The sequence below is a fragment of the Gymnogyps californianus genome, chromosome 1 (assembly GCF_018139145.2).
Source record: "Gymnogyps californianus isolate 813 chromosome 1, ASM1813914v2, whole genome shotgun sequence".
In the NCBI taxonomy this organism is placed as follows: domain Eukaryota; kingdom Metazoa; phylum Chordata; class Aves; order Accipitriformes; family Cathartidae; genus Gymnogyps; species Gymnogyps californianus.
The window spans coordinates 141,897,799-141,919,654 of record NC_059471.1 but is presented as its reverse complement, the minus strand read 5'-3'; the positions used below and the strand labels follow the sequence as shown (position 1 = coordinate 141,919,654).

The 21,856-nt window shown below is 39.0% G+C and overlaps 1 protein-coding gene across 2 annotated transcripts in view; it reads left to right on the top strand.

Moving 5' to 3' along the window:
* The window catches only part of MPPED1 (metallophosphoesterase domain containing 1), a 51,770-nt gene that overhangs the window by 9,491 nt on the left and 20,423 nt on the right, over positions 1 to 21,856 (top strand). Inside the window, exon 3 of one of the 2 annotated variants that reach the window (XM_050900517.1) lies at positions 12,339 to 12,564. In XM_050900517.1, the coding sequence (XP_050756474.1) occupies positions 12,339 to 12,564 (226 nt within the window). The remainder of the gene's footprint in view (positions 1 to 12,338; positions 12,565 to 21,856) is intronic. The other variant, XM_050900507.1, reaches the window with a different exon arrangement.

The window sequence follows — 21,856 nt, the reverse complement described above, 5'->3', positions numbered from 1 at the left end:
CTTCTTTTCCTGAATTGACCTTTCTCCTGTTTTTATATTTCATCTTTTCCTTTTTTTACCTAGTTTCTTCTCTGACTGTATTTTTCTTCCAAATTTGAAAATCCAATTTTGGAGAATCAGAAAAAATGAAGTACAAAGTATGTATTACGGTAGGGCCAAACAGAAGGCCATGAGGCCAGTGAAACTTTCTAATGACATTATAAGGATGCATGGTATGACAGCTTTGAACATATGCTAACTTTCCAGTATGTCCAGGAGATTTTAATGACATCGCTTTAAACAGCTGAAAATAATTTGGGGGAATTCTTCCTAAATACATGGACCTGTTGGATTGGGTTCAGAGGAGGGCCACGAAAATGATCAGAGGGCTGGAACACCTCTCCTGTGAAGAAAGGCTGGGAAAGTTGGCGTTGTTCAGCCTGGAGAAGAGGAGGGTCTGGGGAGACCTTATTGCGGCCTTTCAATACTTAAAGGGGGCTTATAAGAAAGATGAAGAAAGACTTTTTACCAGGGCCTGTAGTGACAGGACAAGGGGCAGCAGTTTTAAACTGAAAGATGGTAGATTTAGATTGGATATAAGGAAATAATTTTTTACAGTGAGGGTGGTGAGACACTGGAACAGGTTGCCCAGAGAGGTTGTGTATGTCCCATCATTGAAGATGTTCAAAGTCAGGGTGGATGGGGCTTTGAGCAACCTCATCTAGTGAAAAATGGCCCTGCCCATGGCAGGGAGGTTGGACTAGATGATCTTTAAAGGTCCCTTCCAATCTAAACCATTCTATGATTCTATGTAATCAAGGCTAGATAAGGTAGATTATATCATAAGATATATCAAGCTCACTATGCACTATAGCTATCCTTGTCGTCAGCTTTTTCATTATTTTTGTTTTTGTTATTTATTGCCTACCTGCATATAAATCAAATGTGTTGTAGGACAAATACAAAGACACATATCCTACTTTAGTGCACTCATCAAGTAATGACTCCAAAACCATCTCTATTTTTTATCTCCCATACTGTTGGCACTGGAAATTGCCTGCTTGGCTCAGTTGCTCTTGTAATTCCCTTTGCTCAAGTCTGTAATATCATTTCCAAATTGTGTATGCTCCAGGACCCACTGTCACTTTGAGCTTGTGGGTTACTTTCCTGGAAATTTAACTAAATAGCCGATCTGTGATATAAGCTGCAACACATACTTCCATATTCTCTCTGAGAATTATCTTCTGTGCGTAGATTGGAGAGATTACTTAAACTAACACGTTTTATAATATCCATTGTTTCAGTGTGTTTGCTTGAGATTTTCCAATGTCAAAGACAGTCTTCCTATTTGAAATTCAAGTTCAAGCTGAAGTTAAAATAAAAAAATAGACGGTGGCTTTGCATTGTAGTGGAAAACAATAATTAGCTCTTCAGAGCATTTTCCTGAAAATGTTAATCTTACTTGCATATCGTACACACACACAAAAAAATGGATTAAATTATTTGACATGCACTTAAGGAATTGACCTGGGCAGATTCAGCTCAAAACATGACATTTTTATTTCAGACTAAAAATATTTTAGAGTGAAGATGCCTTCCCAGCTATAGTAACTAGCACTACTAGAATCACCTTGTCGTGGTTTAACCCCAGCTGGCAACTAAGCACCACACAGCCACTCTCTCACTCCCCCCACCCAGTGGGATGGGGGAGACAATTGAAAAAAAAAACCACCTCGTGGGTTGAGATAAAGACAGTTTAATAGGACAGAAAGGAAGAAAAATAATGGTAATAATAATACTAAAAGAATTAGAATATACAAACCAAGTGATGCACAATGCAATTGCTCACCACTCGCTGACCGATGCCCAGTTAGTTCCCGAGCAGCGATCCACCCCTCCCGGCCAACTCCCCCCAGTTTATATACTGGGTATGACATCATATGGTATGGAATGTTCCTTTGGCCGGTTTGGGTCAGCTGTCCTGCCTGTGTCCCCTCCCAGCTTCTTGTGCCCCTCCAGCCTTCTTGCTGGCTGGGCATGAGAAGCTGAAAAATCCTTGACTTAGTATAAACACTACTTAACAACAACTAAAAACATCAGTGTGTTATTAATATTATTCTCATACTAAGTCCAAAACACAGCACTGTACCAGCTACTAGGAAGAAAATTAACTCTATCCCAGCTGAAACCAGGACGCACCTGTTTCTAGTATTAGATTGTAGAACAAAATGAGCTAATTTTGGTCAATAAACATCATCCCTACTTTTAAGTTCTTGATAAAAAATAAAAGATCTTCAGAAAAGCCTGAAACACTAGGCTTAGCTTTACTTTTGCTTTACTGTTCAATCTTGCGAAGTGATGGTAGTTATTTTTCTTCCTCTCTTAACAGGTATTTTATATTTTTAGGTTCAGTAATACTTACATTTAAAACAGATTAAAATTGTATTGAAGAAGAAAGAAAATCAGCTTCAGAGCAGCAAAAGAAATTAGAATTTATAAATTGTAGTCATGCCATTTTGACCATCGGTAATTACACTATTTTTATGTTAATGTAGAAACCCCTTGAAAGAAGTATTTAAGCACTAATTATCTATTTACAAAAGAATGGCTTTGGAAATGCAGTGAAAAACATTGAGCTGTGTAGGGATTTAGAACAGATGTCATTTTTAAAAGACTGGGCATACTAAAAAAAGTGTTGTTTTTTATTGCATTTCTGAAATGTGTGATGGCTCAGGTCCGTTTGTACATCTAAGGCTCAGACAGTACGGCACAGAAAAGTGCACTGCAACACACTCTTCCAGTATTTCTCCAGTTCTGGGGAGTTAGTATGTCCTGAAGATTTGTGAACGTTAAACTGGCTGCCGGGAGTCTCGGGGAATATTTAAGCTACATTCCTGTATTGGGAAGATGACCCAGAACAACTGTTTTGCAGGTATGCCTCCCATGCTACTGGTGAGAAGCTGTAGAAGCTATAGGAGTGGTAGGTGCTAAAGGATTTTTCCTTCATTCCCTCTTTCCAAACACGTGTGCTGTTTGGGGATTTCTTGCACTTTATACTAATACTGAGGTTGCTTCTTTCCACTGATGGAGTGGAAAGTAGCCAGACTTCAAGATTCTGAGTCTCTGGGATGACTCACCTAAAAACGTCCTGTGATTTTCATAAATACTAAGATCCCTGACCCCCAAAATAAGCAAGTGAGTAAAAATACCCAGTCTTATTCCAGACTAGCAGACAAGTGTAGCTTTAGGAAGGTGGTGCAGCCCAGAAGTGCAGAGAGCAACCAGGGAACTGAAAGATCTGGAATATGATTCTGTGAACTGTCATTGCCTCTGGCGGAGATATTTGAAAGAGCCTGAGGAAGACAGGCAACCAAATTCTAGTTAGTCCTCTTCAGATTTGACAGCCTCTTTATCGTTCCCCCATGTAAAATTGTGAAAATGATGCTTGATCCAACTACCACATGAATGTGTTGGAGGATTAATTATTCTCAGTACAGCACTTTGAACACCTATTGCAAAGCACTATACACAAACATTAAACATTGTTATTAGTGCTGTGCACCTCGTACGGTGACATGACACACAGCTCTTTGTAGTCTTCCCTTCCAGAAGGTGACAGCTGGGAGATACTGAAAGCATCTTTGTGGGATCTGAAGACCTGAATAGGAATCTGTATCAGTGTGCAGAGATCCATGTAGGAAGTCTAAAGTAGTCTTTAATTGTTACTTTTTAACACAGTTCTCTATCTCCTTTGCTTTCCTTGTCCCCAGATACGCGTTGTAAACCAAAACCAGAATATTCTAAAGGGTAGAAAAACTGTTGTAGAAATTTATCTCCTCAGAAAGGTATATTATTTAAGACTATAACTATTCTGGGAAGTAAAAAAGAAAAAATATTTATTAAAATGGACCCTGTGGCTTACGTAGTTGGGGATTCTCAAACCATTAATTGCCATAATCTAAGGCGACATATCAAAGGAAGGTTCAACCTAGGCAAACCTTGCAGTTGTACAATTTTCTAGGTGTCTGTTACTGACCACTAGTGGACAGAAGGTACAGAGCTGCATAATGTTTTGGTTTGACTCACTACAGCTACTCTAATGGCCTAGTTTGCAGCATGCATTGGGTTGGTTCTGTGTAATTACAGGGTAATTAAATAAACCAGGGTAAAAGGAAGCCATTTTTCCTTTGGAAGTAATTTGGCCCGATTATTATACGCGTGTGGGTGTGTATAAAATACAGTACATCAAAGAGCCTAAGTTGGACTATTATCAGATATTTTTTAGTTTGATTTGCCTTTATCTATTTATTTTAAGAAATACTGTTTTGCAAATGTGAGCAGTATTGTATGTGTTTGCTGTTCTAGTGTTTGATATAATTACTGGCTTTTACAATGCAAGAATGTCTAGAGCTAGCAGGTTACAGATGACTTAGGAGGGAGTGTTCATTTACAATGTTATTCCAGATTACACACCATACAAAAAGTATGTTAATGTGAATTTCCCAGACATCAGCCCTAGTGTTTAAACACAGAACTGTCAAAGAGATGCTAAAAAAGCAATCTGAGACAGTTACGCAGTCTTTTTACTATATCACTCACTGCTGTATTCTAAAAGGTTGAAATGAGAGAGAAAAAGCATTAAGTGGGCACTTATATGATTGTCACTGCTTTTAATGAATACTAAAAATTCCGCTCAGTACAATACCAGGAGAGAAGCAAAGCACATCTGCTTATACAAGTTTGCATTTATCTTGGTGAAGTTGCAAGTTGATAACAATTGTAAGCTGCAAAGGAGGTCACTGGTTGATAAAGATGCCTAACCTTTCAGTACAAGAGGAGCCTGGAGTATAAACATCATGCATTTGCTTTTGTATTATTTGCAGTGTTACTCTAATTTATGGAGAAGATGACTTGCTGATAGAACAGGATGAACCTTTAAGCACACAGAATTCTACTTTGAACAAACTCAGATGCAGAGAAATAGCAAACAAAGGCACATTGTTCAGCACTTTGCATTATGCAGTTTGTAGTTCAAGTAATGGTTCCCCAGCATTTCAAGTTAGTTTGTAAAAATTATGTGCACCATAAAAAGGACCTACTGTAGTTTAGAAGTTAAGAATTGCTGTAATAATTTTGTAATTGGTGCATAAACATGCAAAAAATTGGATGTTCAGTTGATTTTCTTCATCAGTAATCTACAGTAATGAAAGGAATAAACAAAGATGTTACTAGCTAAACAATATATATACTCTTATACACGTTATGTTACCAGAACTACTATCAGATTCTTATACTAAGCAAACAAAGGCTAAGAAACTTTCTGAGGAGGGTTTGCCACAACTGACAAAAACCCCATGTATCTAGGTAAGAAGTTAGTAAGATGATAATAACCATCTGGCTATATATAAGCTAAATATGATATCCCAGGCTTTTTGACAGTAAAATAATCTCAAAGAATAATAAATTACATTGATTTAGGAGATTTAGGGCAGAATTTTTTGTGTGATGAATTGTGCTGGGAGCACAACCACTGCTGCCTGACTTCTTGAATTTTGTCTCGTAGACAAAACACCTAAGATAAGACACCTAAGGTGTCTCATTCTTTTGAAGCCTCTCCTTCAGACTGGGCATTAGTCTTCTTAGACACTTTCAGGAAACTCAAGGGAACATAATTATCTTTGAGGCCTTTACTCTCTGCTGAATATAGTAAATGACTTTTGAATCTGTTGGGCATTTTCAGAGGGATATTGAGAGAGAAGCGTACAGAAGTGTAAAGCATCATACTTACACAAGTTTTGTTTCTGTGAGAAAAAGATACCCTTTGCTAAAATTGCTAAATTAAGTGCAAGATAATGTGTCTCCAGCATTTTTCTGCATACAGGGGGAGATTACAAAAAGGAAAGGAGAGGGAAAAAAGAGGCAGGAAAGATGAAGAACCCTGTAGCAGAGACGAGGGAAAAGGAACGGAAAAATCTCACATCACATGTTAAGATAGAGGCTGAAAGAGTGGATGGTGCCTTGGAGCCCCATTCCAAATTGGTAGAAGGCAAAAGTTGGATGTGGCCTGAAAGAGAAAGCCCTGAAGCCCAGGACAGAATTGGAGCCAGTATGTTTCTGACAGAATTTTGATGTGTAAACATTTCTGTTGATTCCAAATCCAAATAGAATGAAGTGGCTAGAGGTTGATTATGGAGGAAAATAATTTTAATTTCTTACAAGCTAAACATCATGGGAGGAAAAAAAACTTACTTTAGAAAAAAATGTGAAATTTTGCTTAGAAATGAAATTTTTATTCACCCCAAAATATTTTAAACTGACATTTTGCTTCGTTTTGTTTCCTTGGTAAATTCAGAATCACTACATGAATTTCCAAATATATCCCATTCCATCCAAGTGGTATTTTAATAATTTTAATACAGAAGACTGTTTAGGTAAAATTTTTACAACTGATTCTAGCTGTAGTTTGTCTCCAGGTTATAGGGATATTTTAGCAGAAGCTTCTAGGGTGCCAAGAACAGGAAGATCCCTGGTCTTTGGGCAAAAAGACTTGTCTTGTTTTGGCTAGTCAAAATAAGAGATCAGGAAAAAAATGTAGCTTTCCCCAAAATTCATAACTCTTCCTTTTTTTTGGTTTGAAAATACATCTTTGACTCCCATAGCATATGTTCTTGCATGTGTTTCTTGGCACTCCTGAAGGGCAGATCTATTTCTTACATGCTTACTGCCTTAATTTTACTGGGGAATGAATTTTGTCCTGGGTATGTGTGCAGAATTCCTGTGACAGCCATAAATTTTCTTTAATATCTTTGTATACATAGAGCTTCTGTATTAATATCAAGTCTGCTACCTGCCCACCAGCAAAGCCATATGCTGGCATCAAATGTTAATTGGCTATCAGTTGGGTATTTAGTCCTACTCATCTGCTAAATGGATAGTATGAGAAACTTAGACTAAAGTTAATGGAACATAATCTCTAGTCCTGTTAAATTGCTTGTCTACCATAGACTTGTTCCATTAGAATCACAACACGAAATGAGTTTTTAATTTCTTTCAGCATTCCAGGCTCTTTAAAGCTCTTGTTTGTTTTCCATTGTAGACTTACAGAAACCTAGAATCACACAGGATGAAGGGGACCTCTGGAGGTCATTGAGTCCAACCTCCTGTTTAAAGCAGGTCTAGTTAGAGCAGGCTGCTCAGAACCTTGTGCAGTTGAATTTTGAATATCTCCAAGGATGGAGATTTCACAGCTGCTCAGGGCAGCTATTCCACTTTTTGACCATCCTCATGGTAGAATTCTTTCCTTACACCATGTTCCCACGTGTGTCTGTTGCCGCTTGTCATATCTTTGTGCACCTCTAAGAAGAACCTAGCTCTGCCTTCTCTTTATCCTGAGATCAGGTAGTTGCAGACAGCAGTAAGGTCTTCCCTTCATCTTCTCTAGGCTGAACAGACTCAGATCTTAGCCTCTCCCTGTATGCCACATTCCCCAGCCATCATGGCAGCCCTCTGCAGTTTGTGAGTATTTTTCTTTTACTGAGGAGCCCAGAACTGGACACCACACTCCAGATGTGGTCTCACAAGTGCTAGATAGAGGAGAAAGATCACTCCCCTTGTTCAGCTGGTTTCACTGTTATTGATACAGACCAGGTTGGCTGTCTTTGCCACAAAGACACACTGCTGAGTTTTGTTGAATGAAGTTACTCCATCCTAGGTGCAGGAGTTTGCATTTGCTTTTGATGAAGTTTATGAGGTTCCTGTCAGCCCATTTTTCCAGCCTTTGGAGGTTCCTCCGAATAGCAGACATGCCCTCCAGAGTGGATCGGTAGATCCCTACCCCTAGTTTGGTGTTGTCTGCAAACTTGCTGAAAGTGCACTCCATCAGATCATCCAGGCTGTTAGTTAAGATGGGAAGCAGTATTGGCCCCAACATCACTAGCTGACGGATACCTCTAGTGACTGACTGCCAGATGGACTTTGTACCACTGATTCTAGCCCTTTGAGCCCAGTACTCCAGGCGATATTCGACCCACCTTATCATCCATCCTTATCATCTCACTGATTTGGCTATAAGGATGCTATGGGAGATTGTGTCAAAGGCTAAGATCAAGGCGAACAACGTCCAGTGCTCTCCCTTATCCACAGAGCCAGTCATCTCCTTATAGAAGGCAATTGTGTGAGTCAGGTGTGATTTACACATGTTAAATCAATGGTGGCTGTTCCAAATCACTTTCCTGACCTTCATGTGCTTGGAAAATTACTTTGTGGGAGATTTGTTTCATAATTTTCCCAGGCCCGATGTGAGGCTTGATGGCCTGTAATTCCCCAGATTCCCCTTCTTGCCTTTCTTGAGGATGGGTGGGAAGTTTGCCTTTTTCCAGCCATTGGGAACTTCTCCAATCGTTTTCAAAGGTGATAGACCTGTGATAGACAGGTGATAGGCTTGTGTCCATCCATTGCAGAACTCCAGTCAGGTGAGCTATCCCACCATGTCTCCATGAGATTTCAGAGATGTCACAGCTCTCCACTGTGCGTGGACTTCTCCTTCCTCCTGGTTGTACCCCATGCTGCGCCTGACAGGAGCCCCAGTGAGGCCGCTTTTACAAGCGTAACGCAAGAGCCTTCGCCATCCTGTTGTCCCCCAGCTGCATCCTCACTGCCTCCATGCCTTCTCTTCTCTTCACAGCATGACAACCCTTGCCCAACACCTAATTTAAAACTCTTCCCACTCTATTAGTGAACCTGTTGGCAAAGACACTCTTGCCCAGTTTGCCAGGGGAATGCCATCCCTGCGCAGCAGTCCTTGTTCTTCAAAAAGGGTCCTGTGGTCATAGACACTAGAGCCCTGCTTGCAGCACCAGCCACGCAGTGTCGTGTTGGCTGTGGGATACATCCACTCCCACCTGAGCAGTGAGCCCCCTCATTGGGAGGACTGAGGAGGTACCACCAGGGTGGCATCCCCCTCACTGTTATCTCACAGCTGTCAGTCACCTTTGAAATGCTCAAGGTCGCTCTAGTAGTACCATTGGTGCCTACACGGATGAGCAGTCAGGGAACTTAATGTTTAGCATATGGCTATTTTGGAAAAGAAGAAGAAGAAAAAAAGGGAGAACAGCTTAGTAAATGAAAATGTTAGCCACTGCCTTTACTAAGGCTTGTTTTCATGGAGTTTGTAAACTGAAGACAAAAGGAAGCCACTGCAATGGGTACATTGTAGCCACTGCTGTCTTTGGTAGGAATCTTTCCCAGCAAAATGCAGTTGTTATAAGAAGCCATGAAAATGTGCATCAGTGGGAATTCAACATTCTCAGCTCAGTTTGTTTAACAAGGGACAGGACGTGTGCCTGGTGTCTTTTCTACCCAGCTTGTCATCAGCACGCACTAGCAGGTGTGGGAATACACTGGTCAACGTGGAAGTGTTCCAATTATCTCTGATCAAGAGCTGGTGGCACAAAAAATAATAGATGGAAAAGCGGTTGTTCTAAAGCTATGGACACATGTAGAAACACAGCCATACAACAGCTATTAGGCTGTGTGCTCTTGGGGAGGTCTTGGTGCTAGCCAAGGACTGAGCCAAGGTTACAAACTGTGCAGTAGTCTGTGCCTAGGGATGGAAAACCATGTATTTGTGTTGGAAGGACATAATGGAATACGAAAATACAGAACAGTTTAAATAATAACATATAAAAAGGAAAAGTAAGAAGTTATGGGTCAGAAGTAGGAAAGATTTGCTGCTTTAAGGTAGTTTTCAGGTAAATATTGATCAGATATTGCTAATGTTTGGTGGATCTTAATGCTATAAAAGGCACTTGAAACATTCAGCATTTCTCAGGATTGCGCTGACCCACCATGTTGGACTGTGGTCCTGCTGCAGTAAGGTGGTGTTGGTCCCTCTGAGGTCAGTGGTAGGAGGACCATGCTTTAGTGCAAAGAGATGTTTAGCATTCGGTGTTGATTTCTGCATGTGAACTAGAGTGAGCATTGGTAAGTATGGATCACACTGGAAGCAGGGAAGATGGGAAATGTGTAATCAATATTGTGGTCTGATAGCTGAGGGTCTTCATCTGCAGCCACTCAACTAGTGTCTTATACGTATACTTCATGACAGCAGTGCCCAGCCAAGAACAAGGTTTCAAAGATTTATACCTAAGGTTGACTTTGCACTTCGAGAGCACTTGGAGTAAAAAGTGAAGCGTGTTCTAAAGCCTTCTAAGGAACAAAGTTTAAACAAAATACTGTTAAATTTATGTGCAAGCAGCAAAAAATACCCGTTAGACAAAAACCTAAGATTTAAAGGGTAAAGAGGGCTTGTGGAGACAAAGAGAGGGAAATAGGTTTAGCAAGTTGCTGCCTAGTATGGAATGAAAGAAAAAAAACCTGAGCTGCAAACTCATCAAAAACACAGTTGTTAATTGAAAAGCTGACAGACCTGTAACTACAGCAGCGCTTCTGGCCGCCACTATAATAAATGTAACTGTACATTTAGAGTAATTTGCTAATTTGCCTAAGTAACACCCACAGACAGCAACATGACATAAATACATTAGTGGAAGCAACAACTATAACCAGCCTGTACAGGTTCTTGGCTGCTAGATGGATGGATCAGATGAGCTGGAAAAGATTTACAAAACAGAATAGAAATGGAATTGTTAACAATATTGCAGCATACAGGATTTCTTTATTTTCCTATTCCCAAGAATGCTTTAAGGCCTGTAGATGCCTGTACCTATTGTAGCATGTAAGTAACATTTTTAACTTGTGTGTGTATGTGTGCACACACCCGGAAAACTTGTTGAGATGGAGTACACATCTGCAAAATGCTAAGCATTTCAGAAGCAAAAATGACAAAATTTACATCTTAAGTAGTCTTTCAGGTAAATAATTGAATCTCCAGCATTCAATGTGTAACTATAAATAGCTGAAAAGAGTTTTTGTTAATAAATATTCTAAAGGCACATATGTATTGCGTCCACAGGAAAGACTGGAACCTGTACAATCAGTTTTCCTGATACAGGTGTTACAAATGTCTGAAACTTACACTTCAGAGTTACCCAGATCTTTTCATTTGACAAATAATGAGTTCAGCCATGTGGCATCTCCTCTGGGCTAGCACTGTTGTCTGTCTTCTGTTTCTGTAACTCTGAATCACACTGTTGCATTTTATTCTTAAGTCCTACTCATGCCAACTTTTGCCACTGCATACTGACTGGTGTTCTACATTCTCTAAATATCCTACTTCTAGGTTAGGCTTGGGGTCATCACTAAAGGTTTGTAAGTTATCAACAATACATTTTTTAAATAAAAAATTACAAGATTGCTGCTATGCAAGGTGGGTCTCATTTTCAATAAAATATTTCTTTCTGCTCCCAATCTCCTGTTCTGACTGTCTTCATCCTGATGCAAATTAATAGTGCAGAAGCAAAGCTAATGAATGCAGCTCTACACAGTTCCTGTCTTTGTTTCTTCTCAGATATACTTAGAAGGTTTCTGTTAAACTTTTTGAGACAGGTGATGCCTGCTCTCAAGGGCAGAATCCAGTTGATGATAACCAAATGTGGAATCAGGTGGAAAGTTTCTGTTGCAGCGCTGCTCTCAGGAAGAACCCATGTGTGTAGGCATATATATTCTTGCCTTCAGCAGGAGGTTGTTGTAAGGTTTTTCACTAAATATGGGTTGTAAAATATTCTTGAACATGAGTCACTTTAAATTATAGTCCATGGATCTAAGGAAGTCACTGAGAAAATGGAGCAGGAAAAAACATGGGATAGAGGCAAACTGCGAGACTTCTCTGTGGGATGTGGAGTTTTGACAGCTAAACCCAATCCCTGTCTTGCTTGAAGGCTTGATCTTAATGTCAGGGCAAAGAGGGCAGCAGACCCCTCTGGCTGACCCAGGTCCTGAGTCTGTAAGACCTCAGCACAAGCCGATAAAGACCACAGCTCTGGGAGAAGAGAGCTGACATTATTTCATGAAGCGTTAACGGCCAATCTTCTTTGAACCCTAATTTCTGTCAAAGAATTATCATCACTGTCACAGTAAGTGATACTTGCAGCACAAATGGCAATTAACTAGAAGTAAATAGTAGAGCAGAAGTCTGCAGACTGGTTTTTAAGGTTGATGAGTTGAAAGTAGTTTCAACACATTAATGCTAAGCATGCTAAGTAAGTCATAGTGTGCCCTGAAAAAGACAGGAATGTCATTTACCTGAAATCACCAGGAATTACAGTAACACATAGTAGGGATATGCTCGATTGTTTCAAATATGTGAGCATATTATCGGAATCGATAATAGTTTGTGAGTCTGTTTTCTTTTATCAGATTTTCCATAAAACAAGTAATTTGTTTGTTTTTCACTGTTTTAGGTAGCCTGCCCTATGAATACAAGATTGTGATAGCAGGAAATCATGAATTGACCTTTGACCAGGAATTCATGGCTGACTTAATCAAGCAGGACTTTTACTATTTCCCCTCTGTTTCTAAGCTGAAGCCAGAGAGCTATGAAAATGTACAGTCTCTTCTAACAAACTGCATCTATCTTCAAGACTCTGAAGTGACGGTGAGGGGATTCAGAATATATGGCTCCCCTTGGTAAGCAGGTTTTTAAGCATACATTAAAAAATATTGTTGATTGCTATCACATCAGCCATTTCGTATGCATCAGCTATATTTGGATTGCTGTGTTAGGAAGAAAAGTAATACTCAGTTTGATAAAGTTTTTATATTTTCTTGTAATGAATCATTCCTGTGACAAAATAATGTACTTGTACTATGAGTATTGTTAACCAGATAATGATGGGAAGAAGATAGTGTGCTCTTTAAACTCTCAGCCAGGAGCAGCTCTCTAACATAGTCCATTAGGGGGTTTCTGTGTCATAAAATATGTTTTCTATACTTAGTGAGTTTATATAATTACAGGTTAATTTTATTGCAAGGGTACATTCTTTTGACAATTTCCATCCTACAGATAATATTTAAGGTTCATTAGTGTATACAGTAATCATTTAATGCAGCAAGCTTGTTTCAGTATTTGTTTAGGCTTTTTTTTTTTAATATCCCTCAGAATCTTACTTTCTTTTATACAGTAATAGCTTTCCTCAAGGTATAGTTGAGCTTCTAAACTAAAGTCAACAAATCAGTGGCAACCTAGTATTTCATGGATTTTGCTCTACTGCATAGAGTGAACGTTTTGAACTCCTTGACAGTATCGGAGACAGATGGGCTTTGGCTTCCTGACCTCCACCTTGGACCTCGTATGTGCTGCTTCTGTGTCACTTATGTTACATTACTACTATGTTATTTCCGCTAACAGGACTGTAAATTGGGTCTTTTATGAGCATTTGGTATACATTTAAAATAAGTAAAAATTTATTTTAAAAGGCAGGTTTTAAAGGGAATCTGTTATTCTTCCTTTTAAAATCACATCAGGCTGGAATGTAGCAAACAAGTTGTCAAACCTGATGCATATACCCCAATGTGAATTTTCAGTGTGAATAAACTGTGAAATCTCTTGGATTTTTTTTTTAATGAAAATTGGCATTTTCCCATTTGGTTACTTGAGATGAGTGTTAATTTTCTCTGAGCTTCTTATTCTACATTTGTCTACATTAAATAGCTTCCCTCTTAAATGCACCCTTCTCTCTCTCCCTCTTAGATCTCCAGATCTTTCTGGGTTTTTTTCAACCTACCCACCTGCTGTGTTGTAGTTCATCTTCCTCTTGTGTCTACTGTGTATTCAATCAATGTACAATTTACTTCATTTTCCAAATTAATAGGGAAGATATTAGATGGTATCAGTCCCAATATTAACTTCTGAGAAATGCCACTTGGCATCTCTTCCCATTTTGATGTTCAACTGTAAATACTGTAATTATGCTCTGTTTACAATATGTCTGGCAACTTCATATCTTCATTGCAATATTCATAACCAGGCACCATATTTCCAGTGTCAGTAATAATTTTCCAGGCAGTAAAGTACCAAAAGTCTCATTAAAGTCTAGATGAATTAAATTAAAGCAAAACACTATCCGTAAAGTAGCACTAAGTAGAGGCTAAAGGAAACCATTTGAACTTTCTGTGTATGATTAGATCTGTAAAAATCTGTTGAGAAAACTTTTGTCCACCCACTAACCCATAAATAATGTTTCTGTAAAATCGGATCTGCCGCATTCCCTTTGTGCACTAATCCTGTAATTTTGCACAAGTTGTCTAAGCTATCTGGCATGACCTATTCTTCATGAAAAAAGATTGCTTTCCATTTTTTATGCATCTTCAGGTTATATCTAAACTTCCACACTACATGTTTCAGTGTTGCTAACTCATCTCCCACCCCCTTATGGTCCTGGAAGATGAGTGTTGTAAGGTCCTTTGAAGATCTGTGCTTACTCCATATGGGAGAAGGTCTTGATGAGATTCTTCCAGCCAAACTGGTTTTTTTGCTTGTTACTGTGCAATGCCGAATGAAGTTTCCATGCTAATTGATGTCACGTCCAGTGGAAACAGCAACAACAACAATAGCAACAGTAAGTCGCTCTTCATTAGTCTTATCAGAACAGCAGATGCAGAAGTAACAAAGTCACATCAGCCAGCCCACCAGTCAGAAAACCTAGGAAGAGAAACAGCTATTTTGTGTGGGTTAAACTAGCTGCCTACTAGGTTGAAGGCTGTAGTACAAGTCTGTGCCTACTGATCACTACTGTTCTGTAGAATTTCTTTTTGTTGCTATACTTCATTCACCCTGAAAAGAGAGGTTTGTCACAGCCTCTCTGGGAAGTCAATCTCAGTTTCTTTCTACATCATAGTAATGTAATCTCTAAAACACTACAGAACTTTGGTGAACGTTCCATGGTGAATCTTTTTTTGCCCTTGCATCATGAAACCAATCCTTTAGAAGATGCTTATGAACCTAGTCAAGACTTCAAAATTTAGAGTTCTTTAAGATCTCAGAACTCAATAAGAAAGCTAAATTTCATGCAGTTGCTTGTTTAGTATCCAAAAATAATTTTCTTTTCCAGCCTTGAAAATATGCATATCCAGCTTTTTGAATGGATCTGTTTAATTGGAGAGCTCCCAATTACAGTTTATGTTTGTTGTCCATACATGACTCTATTTATTGAGGTGAGCTATCTAGAAATTAAAAGACTGGGGCCCCAGATCCTGCCTTTCCATTTCTGGTTACAGCCCTGACCTTCACCCTTTGTAAAAATAAGTACAGGCTAGAGATATCCCTCCTTTATAAAACAGGTTAATCAATAGTTGCAAAGTACTTTGAGAACGCTGGAGTAAGGTCTGAGTGAATGCCAACCAACATTAACTTAGTGTGTTTACCTGTAGCCATCTGTGTTTTTATATATGACCTGTACACAATTAGATTGTACTTCTGCTTAAGATGTTTTAGTTGCGAAGTGAGCCATGAGAGCTTGACTGTCTTGCATAACATGCCAGTCTCTAAGGCCTTTTAAATATGTACCATTTGTGTGTAGTTAAATATTTTCAATAGCACTTGGGTATTTTGACCTCTGTTATTATCTAAAACTTAGTGGTTATTTGTAATTGCATAGAAGAAATGGGACACTGTTTTGTCTCAGAAACCAATGCTCTAACTCTCCTGGGCTCCAAGGGCAAGATTTCAAGTGCCAGATTGAGCCTCTACTCACTAACGAAAATTTAACTGCCTTGACTGTTATTTACGCTTGTATTATCATCAAGCAGGGAGCAGCCATTTTGAAATGGAAGCCGCAAAGCACAAAAGCTGCTCTTTAGGAATTAGTATTTGCAACACTGGTATCTTGGACCACGGATTATCAGTATAGATGATGAGGGAGAGGAGTATAAAAACATTAGATGCTTCATGAGAAACTTGGGAATACCAAGGTGTTAAATGTGTCCGGAGCAATCTTGAATTTTAAGGGTGGCTATGTTTGGCCTAGGGGGCTGATGCTTTTGACAGTGCACCATACAGTGTTGGTTGCCAGATCTGGATGAGCAGGGCATCAGTAAAAATGCAATGTGCTTCCTTCTAGTGTAGCCCAGATGCTGGGAACCGTTGGGTTTTTTTCCCATATAAAGCCTGGACACCATGATTTTTTTCATAAAAAGCTAGGCACAGGAAGATGCACTCTGGTTTCATCCCAGCAAAACCCAGGACACGGCCAGAACACATTCACACACCTGGGAGCAATCTTGTGTAGAGAATAACCATAGTTGCTATGAACGTAAAACAAAGACTGTGGTTCCTCAGTAGCATTTATTGTAAATTGGAAAGCTTCTGGTTGGAAAGTACTTTTAAACACCCTAATTTATTCTGGACTGCTAAGAGAACAGTCAAACTGGCAGACAGAATAACCTAAATAGTTCTATATAATGTACTTTTGACTGCTAAGTCTTCCCAAAGATGAAGCCATTTTCCAGAGTGATTTAATTTGTTTTTCAGTAACATACAAAATCATAACATAGAAATAAAAATACAGCAAGCAGGAATAGCAGGGAGGTGGCAGAGAATCCTTAGGTGTTTTCAAGACTCAGCTAGACAGTCATGGCTGACCAGATCTAGTAGTGGTGAGCAGTAGGGAGTGGTAGGTTGGACTAAAGATCTCCAAAGGTCCCTTTTGAGCAATGTTTCTGTAATTCTGCCAGTCCCACTATGGAGCCAGAGCTAGGTGTCAGTGTTGATACCCGAAATGAACAGGTATCAACAAAGTCCTTACAATAGGGAGCTTTGATGTTGATATCAAACTCCCTACAAGCAGTACATGGTCCCAACAGGTGGTTTGAAAGTCAGGAAGCCGAGATAATAGTGGAAATTTGAATTTGGATTTGAAGCAGGTCTTTTCTGTGTCATCAGACTGGATATTATCTCTATGATGATGTCATTCATGGAACCATATTAATAAATGATTAGTGAGTATTTCAGTTACAGATTTTCAGCCTTCTATTATAGTTCATTACCCCACAATGTGTTACTATTTTGCAGGTAAGAGTTTTAGTGTTAGCTACAGCTGTAATGAAGATAGGCTATACAATCCACTTGTGCCTCTGCACTGCTAAAGATTTTAATTGCGCAATTACACACTGTGTTTGCACAAAAAACCCTGATGGCATTCAGTGCACAAGATCTGCTGTGCTTGCTGAATGAATCAACTATATATTATTTCTTTTATAGTCATTATTCAGAATTGCCATGTAAAAATAAATGCCTACGAAGGTGCATGTACATTTTGTATCAATGTGAGAACACCTCTCTGCGGTTCATACTTGCATGTGTGATGCTGAGTGTTGCTACGTCTGCTTCTCTGCTGCACAAGGTTCCAATAATGGACTCTGCGCCACTACGTGTTTTTTCCATTGAGTTTTTTACAACTCAATGAATAAGTAACTTGGCGCTCTGTTCTCCTGTTGCATGCAATAACTAATGATAAGACCTGAAGAGTAATGAATTGACCCCGATCAATAATCAGAAGCTGTTTGTGTCTGGCAAAGGAACCGGCTATTCCCCCAATGTCTAATATTGTGCCCCTGCCTCAAATTTATAGAAAAGATGTGCATTTGCAGAAGAACAGGTGTTCTGTGTGTATGCTCTGATCTTGTGGAAAATGGCAGGAATTCCAGTGGCATTTTCTATTAAAAGGTGGATTATTGTGCATTAATGGCTGGGTAAGAGTACACATTTTACTTGACATAGCAAGAGAAATGCAAGTGGGAGAAGGAAAACATCTTCTTCCTAGCCACTGGATTTCCATAATGCTTCTAAGCAGCTCTACACAACTGAAGGAGAAACTTTGGTCCTCCTGCTTTCAAACAGGCATACATGTGGCAGGAGAGCATTTTATCTCTTTCAGCGCTTTTTTTCATTTTCCACAATGTGGGAAAGGAAGGGACAATTGAAGCCCTCTTGCCAAACATACGACAATTTCATTATTCTAAATGACGTATTGGCCTGGATAGCTTCAAGAAGCCCTTTAGCATGAGACTGCCTCCAGACTCATCATCCAGAGAGTGGATTTTTGCTTGGCTTTGATTATTTGGAGGGATCTGTTCCTGTGAAAGAGAACCTCATTTTTCTTTTTTCAGTATTACAGTTTTTTCTAGTGTCTATGTATTCTCATTTCCTCCTTCATTCTTTTGTTATAGGCCATCTGGAACTTCAGAAACTTTCATTTCCCAGTCAGGAAAATGGGAGAGCAAAGATTAATATCAGCCTAGACAGACATTTGTGACCATTTGTCCTGAAGTGACAGACACCCGGGCTGGACTCCTGGGTTTTTGTAGCTTCTCTCCAATGGAACATTGATTAGGTGTGGCCCCCACACGTTTACACACGGGCCAACAGCTCTCGTAGAACATTGTTGTTCAGATAGTGGGAACTGAGTGAAGGAAGTTAGGGGTGTGTATGTGGGGAGTGATTTTTTTCTGTTCAAGTCTTGTTTTTACTGCGCTTAGCATTCTGGGTCAGGGCCATTCAGTGAGCGCTGGCTATGTCAGAGAAGATGGCTGAATTCCTTCCAGTGTAAAAGACATCAACCTGTAGGTTGCATTAGTGAGCATCAGCCACCAGCTCAGCCCAAAGAAACCTTGATAGGGGGCTTATTCTCCAAATCATCATCCTGCTTTGGTGTGAGGGCTGGAAATTTGTTCCAACCTGCTGGCCCTTTTCTTGGTGCACTGTAGCTATCTGTACTATTCCAGTATGCAGCCGAGTGTCTTTACTGAAGTTGTATAGTCCAGTGTGATCAGTAGTGCTTAGCTATAGGTGTGTAACTCTAATCTGATTTGTTATTTTCTTGTCTGATTTGTTTTTTCATCACAAAGTAGGGACTTTTTGTTATACTTGTCCTCAAATATTCTCTCTCTTCTTTGTGTGTGTGTGCGCACGCGCGCACACATGCACTTTGGATAGAAAGACTGGTAACTTCCATGTGTAATTGGGGTAGTTTCAAAGAGCGTGCAAGGGACAAAATGAGGCAGACTTATTTTTGTTCCACACAGACTCCAGGCCACCCATACCCTAGATCTCCGTTTCAGTGCCTTCCTCCTCCATCTTTTCAAGAACAGCTATAATAGTCTCTTTCATTCCTCACTGAACTCAGTTTCCATCAGTAAAATAATGTAGCAAAGATTTATAGATTCATTTCATGAGAGGGACACACTTTCATTTTGCCAGTGATGAATCATCTAATGTTTACTTTCCCAGACCTTGTACAAATCTTTACAGTCATTGAGGTGAACATCAATTAAAATGAAACTGTATTAAAATAAAATATTGACTTCATTTAACATAATATACCTCCTAAGTTAGGAGTGTGGCTTCCAGATAGAGCAGCAGCAGCAGCAATGCAAGATGTTATATTGCAGGTTTCATTCCCTGTAAAATTCACAGAAAATAATAACTTCTGCCTCAAAGTGACCACTCTGATTCTTAGTTCTTATGCCCCCTTTCAAATCTGAAAAAAAACCTATGCAGTACCTTGCATATGACTAAAATATATAGGGACTCTAAAATTTATGTTACTGGACAAAACCATACTAGAAGTTTTTCTAAGTAAAACAGCTGATCCTCCTATGTTCTCTCTGCACCCTCGCTTGGACAAAAGATAAAAATGCAAATAACTAAAGTGCCATTGCTTCTGTACTGTTTTCTAAAACAATAAAATACCACTCTAAAATTCTTGTAAACCTCAGATTAAGTAGATTTTTGAGCAGGTGGCTTGTTTTCATGTCTAGCTCTGTCAGTGCTACAGTTTTGTATGGATGGATGTGGAAATGCTGGATGTGGACATATTACAGAGTGCTGGGTTTTGGTTGCTCAGAAATATGTTTTAAAAATGGTAGATGTTCCCTGATTTTTAAAGTTGGGAACTATTTGGAGCTTTTTTAATTAGTGACTTTGAGGCAGGCAATATAAGTGAGTAATTTGGGTAGACTGACATGGTTCTTGAAGAAAATGAAAATCATGAATGGGAATAATAGACTCCACTCATTTAGAATTGAGGCATCTCAAGTTTCAGAAATTTTGGGGAGAAGGTTGGCATCTAAGCCTACCTGATGTGGCTGCATTACTATGATTAGAATGCTGAAGATGTTTTATTTCAGGCATTCAGTAAAAGGTAGGTAAGATGTGACAGATGTGTAAGAAATAGCAGTGTTTTTAGAAGAGAGAAAGCAAAATTCATCATCCTGTTAAAATATATTAATTAACAGTCTGAGGCACATAGATACAGGTTTAATTGTATTTCAATAGAATGCTGGAGTGATATTTTTATTTCCTCTTCCATACTTAGAAGAAACCATTTTCCATTTTGGAAAGTGCAACTTCTAAAAACACTTAAAACCATAATACACTGTAGTTTAGTTTGCAGCATATGGAAGATCATAAGAATGGGTTTTCCTGCAAAATGATTTTGATCTATTAAATTCAGCTGTTCAGGGAAGGTGGTGGGGAGAAATGTAAGATACTGAACTCCTGAAGTGTGAAAGGTTTTCCAGTAGCAGAAAGTGAGACTTAAGAGTGCATTCTGGCTGTTTTAACATCAGAAACAGATCACTGGATTGTTTTTCTCCTCATTTTTTCTTTTTTTTTTAGTAATGGCACTTTGCTAAAATTGGTGCATTTCATGTGATAAACATGTCTTGGAAAGCGATTGTGTTACATGACTTGGAAATACGGGAAATGTGAGTCTCATTCAGTAGACACTAGGTATACAGGTGCTATTGCTCATGTGAGCAATCAGACTGAATTCAGGAGAGGTCTTTTTAATGAACACTGCAGTACAAATTAAGTGACTGAAATGAATTAGCAAGAATCATTAACATTGCTGAAAAAAAATGTGTATGGAACAAAATAAAAATTTCCCAAACTCCAAGTGAATTTTCTATAGCATGTTAAAGGAACATAGTTATTAACTAATTAAACTCTGCAATAGGTATGTGAGCGAATGAAAATGTAAACTGAACTACACCTATTGTAGCCCATAAATATCATCAAAGTCAGACCAATGTGATAAATTCTAGTTATTGTGTGCTCCTGAGAAATTTTATTTTTCCATTTCCCACAAGATTTTTTTAAAGTCACAGCAGTTTAGAATATCCCTTTTTTCTTTTCTTGTTAACGAATGTTCCAGAAAATGTTTTCTCTCAAATAAAATTTCTTCCCAACATTGCCCAGGGCTGAGGAGTCTGGAACAGTTCAATCCTAGAATAGTCACAATAGAGGAAAACCAGTAGGTCAAACACTTTTGCATGCTGCTTACTTGTACATGTTTGCATACTAGGGATATGGATCAATTCTCTAACACATTTCACAGTGACCTCTTGCAGAGTGAGCTTAATCAGTTACTGAAGCCAAAGATGCTTTGCATCTAGTTTGCAATTGTGTTCCTCCACTGTGTCTGTACAAGTGTGCGGGACATTACACTGCCTCTGTGTGCCTGTATGCTGAATATAGGCCAGAAGTTATGTTGATTTCACATAACTTTTTTGGGCAAATCCTGTTTCTTGCAATGTCTGAACACGTTGTGTGGCTTTATATTTCTGTATGTGAGTGGGGATTTGCATTTACTTGTTTTGTTGCAATGTTTCTAGCTTTAGTTAAATTTGAGAGCAGTCGAAAAATATATTCCTTTAGTTTAATTAGCGTGGTAGAAGAAAGTCCTTTCTTGGGCAGTAATTATTAGTTGTATATTATTAAAAGGAAGTAGTTCACATTCAGTTACTTAGCAGAAATAATTGAATCTTCTGATCCAGTAAACTAGCTCACTTTGGATTCAGCTGGTTTTTAATTTAAGACCTATAGAAGAGGAGACCTGTAATCTCACTACAGGGAATTGGCTTCACTTTCCTGCAGTTCATAAACCACAAGAGTGAAATTGCAATCCCCCACAGCAGTTTT